General features: G+C 46.5%; 1 protein-coding gene across 2 annotated transcripts in view; it reads right to left on the reverse strand.

Moving 5' to 3' along the window:
• Positions 1-1,603: 1,603 nt before the first annotated feature.
• ca5a (carbonic anhydrase Va) overlaps positions 1,604-8,983 on the reverse strand; it is a 17,521-nt gene continuing 10,141 nt past the window's right edge. For both annotated transcript variants that reach the window (XM_010751847.3, XM_010751848.3), the window contains exons 4-7: positions 7,229-7,324; positions 6,515-6,577; positions 5,963-6,121; positions 1,604-4,241 (exon numbers count right to left, since the gene is read on the reverse strand). In XM_010751847.3, the coding sequence (XP_010750149.1) occupies positions 4,077-4,241; positions 5,963-6,121; positions 6,515-6,577; positions 7,229-7,324 (483 nt within the window). In that variant the 3' untranslated portion in view covers positions 1,604-4,076. The remainder of the gene's footprint in view (positions 4,242-5,962; positions 6,122-6,514; positions 6,578-7,228; positions 7,325-8,983) is intronic.

Consider the following 8,983-nt stretch of genomic DNA (forward strand, 5'->3'; position numbering starts at 1 on the left):
TGCTGAAGCTGTCAGACTTCTAGTTTTGGCTCTGTTAGCTTAGATGTGTCAGGATCACCCACCAACTGCCCCATTTACTCCCATATTAACTGCGAGCAGAAATGTGTGGAGGGAAAGCAGACGTACCAGTTTTTTACCTCGCTCTAGAGGTCACATTTTTAACTTTAGCCACACAGATTATATATGTAGATGTTCAGCGAGACCTGAGGATGCTTAAAATCCTCTCTGTTCATTGATATACGACCTACGGTTTGGTCAGAGCGGTCTCTTGTTTGAAGGTGAACTTTAAAGGCTTTCTCAACAGTTTCAGTTGACAGTTGGCTCCATAGTAGTCGACCAATCAGAGCAGAGCAACAAACAATGGCTGTTTCTATGTATAGCGGTTGACTGCAGCTGGTTGCCGGGCGGAAATTCACAACGTTGACTGTGATCGCAAACTAACTGGACAGGACCATTGACCAGCCACGTCATGGTCAATGGTTAATGGTCAATGGTTTATAGCCAGCTCATAGATGGTGCTTTAACTGTTTTTTTAACCCCTGTACTCTGGAATAAAAGATACTACAAATAGGAAAAGGAACAAAGTAAAAGTCCAATATTTACTCTCTTTTTCTGCTCTCCTGAGGTAAATATTTGTTTACTGGAAGGATCAAGGCAAACAACTAATCTTTACACCAAACATCCAATACATGCCATATAGTATGATAAACATTAACTGCATTAATATACAGAAATGTGAGCCAAGGTTGCTGCTTGGTTGGAAACCAATGACCAAAAAGGGGTTTTGGTCGTAGAAAGACGCTTTGTTAGCTGTCGTAACGAGATGCAGTCAGCTCAAACAGGTCACAAGTTGGTCAACCACAGTTTATACGAGCAGCAACCGAACATTTTTGGTTCCCCTCTCAGATACGTCACATTCCATCCAGCGGTTATGAAACGTTTTCTCATGCATGCTTCGAATCACACACACTGTTCAGTTCAAAGCCTCGGGGTCTCCAGTCAGTCTGTCCATTCATACAATCAGGGGAAGCCCAGTAGAGACTGACTGGTGTGTCCCTGTAGCCTCAGGCAGCCAAACACAATAAACACCCCCAGAGGTCGGCTTCAATCCCCACTTCTTTGGTTTGAACCAGGCGGAGACCCGAATCACACGCGGTCTTGGTAACACGTCTATAAAAGAGTGTAAACAACCCACCCTCAGGACCCCAGGTGTCTGGGTGGGGGCCACCAAACATCCCCTCTCTGTGTCAGAGGTGGGGGGCTTCAAAGGTAACGGTGGGGATAAAATAAAGGGGTGGAGGGTTGAGATGGAGAGGCAGCGGCCCTGGTTCATGCTGAGAGAGGAGTCGGGTCAGGCGGGCCTACGGGAGGGATGGCGAGGAGGTTTACACATTTCTTAGAAAGTTCATAATTCAGTTTGGTGTTTTCTAGTCAACATAAAACACAGGCGAGGATAAAAGACTGATCAGAGAGTTCATGGAAACAAGTGACAGATGAATGAATTTGAGTCTGAATGGCTCAGCTCACTGGTTGATGGGAAAGTCTAGACTTTCATCATATCATACATATATATATTATATACAAAGACACTCAGACATCCATGTTACATCACACATCATTTATTAATGTCAGTTTCTTTGAAATCATCTTTACATCTGCATCATTTTTTAACATTCCCCTCTGAGGAGCAGGGGTCTATTCCTGGTTGCACAGCTGGGCGGAGGAGGAGGAAGCGGCCTATAAGAAACCATTCAGGTGGAGCAAAAAAAAAAGAAAAGGCCTAGTGAAGCCCTGTGCGGCAGGAATGTCAGCTGCCCACTGGACAAATAAACAGCTAAAGTGCACACAGTGTTACAGCATGCACCTGCTAAAACACCACGCCGAGCTACAGGAGGCATCACACGAGAAAAAGGCTGCAGGAAAACATCCACAAGACGACAAACATTTTCCACAGACTGAACATTTGAACTGGCATAGTTTGATCATAAAAAGAAAGGCATAAAAAACAACATGAGTAAAATGACGTGAAACACGAAGGCACGGCTAAAAAAACATCAATAAAACACAAGATGAAGGCAGCACAGGGTCCCTTGTCTCCACGTTAGTACAAAACACTGAATGTAGATCGTCGCGTGTTGCAGCGAGAAGCGATCACGCAACATTCCTAACACGTTCCCACACCGGAAAAAAAAAGTTCTCAAACCTGCTATCGATTCCCGTCAGCGGCGGCCCCTTCAGAGTTTATCTAACGAATCAGCAGCCTTCACGGCGCGTTAATGTTCAGGGCGCGGCCCCAACCGAAGGGAGCCAATGGACGACCTCCTGAGGGGAGGAACGGCGATTTCAAAAGAGGACGTGGGGACCAGTTTGGACAGTTTGTATTGATGCTCAGGGGATTAACCGTGACCTCTCACCGCGGCCCCCCAACTCAGCTTTCACACGTGGTAATGTCGGTTTTCTGCTTCTCTTTCCAACATTGCTGCATAGTTTCAACATTTCAGCCGACTGTTGGACACGAGCCAGCGCAGGCCGGCTGCCAGACTTCTTTTAGATGATGCAAGGTTGCAGGAGCTCGCTCTTAGTTCAGACTTGGTGTCTGCTCGTTGGATTTAGTAAGAAAACACACACAGAGGGCTTTATTCACCTTAGCGTGAAGCTTTTACAGCTCTGGATCATGTATAAGTCGCAGTACAGGTGTAGTTTTAAGTCAAATGGGATGTTTTCTGAGTCATGTGGCCGCTTCAAGTGAATATTTTAGGACAATGTTTCCGACATTTCTCTGGATCTTCACAGACTACTATGCCTCAACAAAAGAGGCGAGCCCATGGACATGTCGAGGCGTCACCACGTCTGGAAGCGGTGTTTTATACAGTAGAGCCGGCGCTTATCATTTCTGTCTGCGATCGCGGAGAGATCGTCGTTTAACGTGCGTTAAAATCAAAAAGCTGCTGTCCGTTTGTCTCAGAATACAGAGAGTAAAGCTAAACGAGAGTTTGGTTGCGTCAGACGGACGAGATGATCCACGAGGCTGCAGTTGGTCCCAGAAAGTCCAATCATGTCGGTATCCTGTGTGTGTGTAATGAAGTCATCTTTACGGCCTCTTCCCGACCCAAAGCTAAACTAAACCAGACAGACTATGAATGAAAGACACAGACTGGTCTGACCTGAAAGTTTCCAGGTTTAGTGGAAGTGCAACGTTACGTTTCGTCATTTCCTAACAGATGTGTAGTGAGGAGTGATAAATGTCACCTGAGCATCGACGGTTGCATTCAGACCGGATCGGGTCCGTATGGCGGTGTGTCGCCTTGAATCAATCAGGAAATAAGTTTTTATTTCTCAGATTAAACGGCTGTAATCGACGCCGGCGCTCGCTCACTCAAACCAAATTAAACTTCTCCGTGTTTCTATTTCGCAGCGTAAATTGCGGTCAGACTCAGATTTAGACGCTCGTTCTCGCCGTAGCGCCTGATCTTGTCTGAACGCACACGAACAGCTTCGTGGATGCTTTTCATGCTCGACGAACGTTTAAGGCACTGTGGGTACGGTATGAAACGGCTGTAAAATGCATGTATGTGCTACAGTTTGTGCGTGTTTAAAAAGATTCTGCGTAGAAGAACCGAGTTCCTTTAAAACTCAGATGATGTTTCACATACTGTAAAACAAAAACAAAGACGTACTGCATACAGTGTAATCTCTTCATAACAGATTAAGAAAACATTCATCCAATTAATGATAAAATCAACCCCAACAACCCACCGTGACGATGATGGTGGTGATTGTATCACACATTACTCCGGTCTGTTCAAACTTCCTGGGCTTTAAAGAGCAGCACTCTGCTCGTAAACGTCTAATAAATAGATTCATGTCAATAAAAATCAATAAAACTTATTTTACCCACAGCAACCATCCCTTATTCTGGAAGAAGAATTTAAAAGCGTCCCTACGATGTTTGTAATAATAATTCTCATACTTAAAAACATGTTTCCTGCTTCGAATGTGGCTGAGAAACGGCAGGAAGAACACAAAGGTAGTTCTGATGTGAGACGGCGTGTCGGTGTGTACTGGGTCCGACAGCGTCAGTGTTTGTTGTCGGCCGACGGCGGCGCCTCCTGCAGGAACGGGGTGAAGGAGGAGCGGACGGTGCGTCCGCAGAGAGGCTGCTGGACGCGGAAGTTGTTCACCATGCTCTTCTGGACTTCCTCCTCTGCCGACGTGAACAGGAGGCTCCGGAAGACGGCCAGCTGAAAGGAGGAAGAGGAGGAGGAGGTGAAGGAGGCGGTCAGACGTGACAGGTAATGTTTACGGGCTCGTTCACTCAGAGGCTGCACGTCCTCGAGACAAACTACAGGAATGCTGTCGTACACGTGGACACACCTCAACATGACGTGAGGAGGATCGGCGCCGCGTGGTTGAACATACAAAGAGAGAGGTCAGCGCCCTCTGGTGGCTGGTTTAAATATCACCTCAGCTCAAACGTGTTTGTATGAATGTCCAATATTCTGTCAGCCTTTAATCAACTCTACAAACAAAAAGACGTTTGGTACAACATGATATAAGGAAGATGATCAACCTTTACACATGTAGGCCTGACTTACAGATGTAGAGCCACGGATTCAGAGTGACCCCGAAAGTCTGGACATGTCTCCGTCACGTCACGTCCTGCATCGACTTGAAACCCACCGGGAAACACAGCGTTTCAGAAGCGTTTCTCTCTCCACACTTTGTTCACTTGCTCAGATTTTCTCATTTTCCTGGTTCATGTTCTTCTAAACATGCTACGTACTTCATTTGTTTCTCTTTTGTTTTGTTTTTATGACCGGCAGTTTGCACGGAGGTGTTTTATTTTGAAAGTTCAGCGGATTCTCTATGCTGTGTCTGTGTCTGGCTTCCTGTCAGTTCGAGGCACTCTGTGGAAAGTGACGCAGGCTGCTCGCGGCGTCCGTCAAAAATCACATATATTGATATATTGACTAGAACGACCGCGTATCGCTGCGGCAACCAGGCCACCCCTAAAGCCTAAAACACTCTGCATGCGGAACGGCTCCGGAACAGCTCTGCCGCCGCGACGGAGTCGATACGTTTCAATGTTAGTCAGTGTGTCAGCTCTCACAGTCTCCGGTTCCGCTGCGTCACGGCTCTGGACCGACCGCGGCGTCCGGCAGCCCTCCGCAACACATACGCAGAGCTTCTATTGTTCACGGACGCCGGAGCACGGAGCATAAATTCAGCTCAGAGCAGATTGTGCAGGAAAGGAAATCAGCTACAAAACACAAAATAAAACCCCTGTTTATTTTCAAAATAAAATACGCCGTGTTCACTGTGGATCAAGTTTCATTACAAGAACACGTCATAATGGGCGGGGCCGACCTGAAGTCAACAGGTGAGGGGTTTTCAGGTGTAATCATTGATGACACCTCACATCCTTTTTATAAGGACACCAGAAAAAAGATGTGGCGTGGAATGTCATCGCAGGAGTCAAAGAGACTACAGCCGGAAATATCGCACGATTATGCGTGAATTCACGAGATCTCGCGACGCTCAGTGGCCGGCGGAGACGCACCTGAGCGCATCACAAACGGATTAGTGTGAGTTGGCAGACAGCGGAGTACGCAGCCGTTCCGCATGCTGTGTGTTTTAGGGGTAAAATACACTCCGCCACGGCGATGGAGCTGTTACGTTTCAATTTTAGTCAGTGTGTCAGCTCACGCAGTCTCCGTTCCCGCTACAGTGTATTTAAAGTGTAACGCTGCGGACACGCGTCCGGTGGAGTTTGAGTCGATCCAACTTCTCGAAAAAAACCACCAGTTTCATCTTTTAAAGCAGCGTCGAGGCAGCGCCAGTGTGAGGATCACTTTTCTGTTTTTAAAGCACGGCGCGTGAAATGACTTTTCTCAGACTCGCTGATTTCTCCAGCACACACACACACACACATACACACACACACACACACACACACACACACCTGGTCGTGGCTGACTTCGATGTGCTGCTTCATGACGATCCAGGTGACGGACTCGGTCAGAGGAGGCGTGGTCAGAGAGCCGTGGTACGTCCAGTAATCGTCGGTGTTGGAGGGTAACAGACAGGCGGGGTCGAACCTGGTGAACTCCACCACACTGTCCTGCACACACACACACACACACACACACACAGTGTTTTATAACTTCATCTCACCAGACAAACATCAACCTTATCAAACATTAGTGGTGATAACATCGACCTCCAGCCGTAGCTCCTCGGGCGGGTCACTGCTGATCGCTCCGAGCTGGAGGCTCAAAACTAAAGGTGGGGGCAGTGGTTAGCTCAGCAGGTAGAGCGTGCACCTCCCGAGGGTTCAACTCCAACCTGCAGCCAGACCTACATCTTTATCATCTATTATTTTTTTATGAATTGTCTGCAGATTTCAGTCTGAGCAGTCCTGTAGTGTCTCTACTGAATCACTGGGGGGCGTAGCTTCCCACCTTCTCATGAGGTGCTGCTCATACTCGGGCGTTTCATCACTGTGTGGACTCACCTTGTGTCTGATGGCGGGCAGAGCGTCGACCAGTTTCTGCAGCCCCTCGTGACGTTTCCCCACCTGAAGATGACACGGCGACACGTTAACACAGACATCAGGTAACGTACGCGGCATCAAAGCGACGAGACGTTTCGGCTCTTATCCGTGAGGCCTCCTCAGTTCAAACTTAAGTCGTCATGTGACTCACGGGTGACCAGCGGCCGTGATCAGATCTGAATGTTAAGGAAAGGAGCTTCACTGCTTCCTTTTTCTTGTCTCCTTTAGCAGAGGAGACACCGGACCATCCTTTAGGAAAGGAAAGGAGATGATGCCATCGACTTTACACTGTCTATCTCAGATGTGGGTTTTGTAGTCCATCCTTTGAACTTTGTAGTTTTACCACAGATCAATAACATCTACCGTCACATCATGACGTTGCGTCTCCTCCTAACTCCTCGTGAGCTCTCCTTCACAACTTTCCTTGACCTCATGATGTTTTCCATCAAGGTCAAGGAAAAGTGTTTAGGAAAGGACAAAGTAAAGGACAACTTAGGCCAATCAGACGATCGGAGCGGTCACAGTGTGCTCCCCATCGACCAGTCTGAACTGAGGAAGTCTCACAGACGAGCTGAAATGTCTTCAAGGAACTCAACAAGTTGGACTGAAACATGAAACGTGTGATAGTGTGTGTGTGTGTGTGTGTGTGTGTGTGCGCAGGTGTGTGTTGTATACCTTTAGAAAGACTCCAATAACAGCCAGTCCATTGTCCTCCATCACTGCTTCCTCGAACAAGCTGTACTTGTCAGAGTTCCAGTGGACCAAGTGGAGCTGAAACACAAACCACAACCTGTTTACAACCTGTTTACAACCTGTTTACAACCTGTTCACAACCTGTTCACAACCCCTCTGCTCTGATCCCCGTCCTGCTCATTCCTTTGTACCTTCATGATTTGTCTTTTCAAAATAAAACCTGGATTATGCTCCCAAACGAACACACATGGATAAGATGGATAAGGCACCTGGAGCTGGAGATTGTGGGTTGGACTGTTTCATTGTTTAAAAAACTCAATCCACCATGGACAGTCGGGTAACCGTGGAGAGATATCGATTCACCTTCCAGCCCTAAACATGTTTATTTCTGCTGCGAAGTTGGACATTTGGACATGGGGACTTATGGAGACTGACTCACTTCTGGAGCCAGCCTCAGGTGGACGTTAGAGGAACTGCAGTTTTGGTACTTTTGCATTGATTTCTAGCCGTTGATCTTTGCCTTTTTTTTTTAGATTAACCCGGAGGCGGCAGAGGCACAAAAACCTTTGGGCGACGTCACGTCCATTCTTTATATCGTCAGTGGTCGCGCTCCTCTTCTTACTCCTAATACTGCCACACAGTTTGTGAACAAAAACAAACATACTTTGCAGAATTTGGTGAAAAACTGTGACACATTTGGAGAGAACGCCACCGAGGCACCGGGACGCATCCTGAAATAAGTTCTGTGGGTCAACACGCGGACAGTTCTGGCTTCATGTTTATATTTTACACTGAAACTTTTGTCTGTGACGTTTCAATCATCGACCTGAAGTCGACTGAAAAAAGTCATTTTCTGTCACCTGACAGAGACCGAACATTAACATGTAAAGAGTCAGTCAGGACTGTGTACACACACACACACACACACACACACACACTCAGTGTCAGTATTTTTCCAGAGCGACCCGCGAACAGAAAAGAAAAAGTGAGTCAACATTTTCTGTTTGAACAGCAAAGATTTGTTTTCTTCGTCTCCTTTTAACGTCTGTGGAAACTTTTTTCATTCGATAGCCCAGTCACATGACCACACACACACACACACACACACACACACACACACACTGGTGTTTTATTTAAAGGAACAACAGAGGGTGTATATGACACCGCTATAGATCGACAAGATACAGACGCTTTGTGTGTGTGTTGCTTCACTGACCTGTGATCAGCTGAACGGTGTCTCTGTCATTCGTACGTCTGTTCTCTCACTATGGCTGTGTCCGAAATCACTCCCTAACCACTATGTAGTGCACTATATAGTGACCACGCCATTTTGTAGTGGTGTCCGAAAGTTTAGTGTCCACTATATAGTCACTGCATGTATCCCACAATTCACCGCGAAATGTAGTGAACATCCGATGGTCACTAACCGAAGCAAGATATCCCATCATGCATTGCCAGAAGTTGTCTGGGCGTGGAAAGGAAATAAATTGAAATTAAAAAAGTAAATAAAAAGTAAATATTTGAATTATTGATAAAACACAAACAGCCAGACTGACAGTAGATGGCATTTCTATAGCGCTACAGGAGTTTTCTAAAATAACGGCGTATGTTTTTTTCGGCGGATGGATGAGAGGATGAGGATGAAGCTTAAATAGAAAACAAAACACGAAAATAAAACATACAGGACAGTAATCAAAAGACTCTAATTTAATAAAAATGCAGTAGTAAATGGACAAG

The sequence above is a fragment of the Larimichthys crocea genome, chromosome XX (genome assembly GCF_000972845.2).
Source record: "Larimichthys crocea isolate SSNF chromosome XX, L_crocea_2.0, whole genome shotgun sequence".
In the NCBI taxonomy this organism is placed as follows: domain Eukaryota; kingdom Metazoa; phylum Chordata; class Actinopteri; family Sciaenidae; genus Larimichthys; species Larimichthys crocea.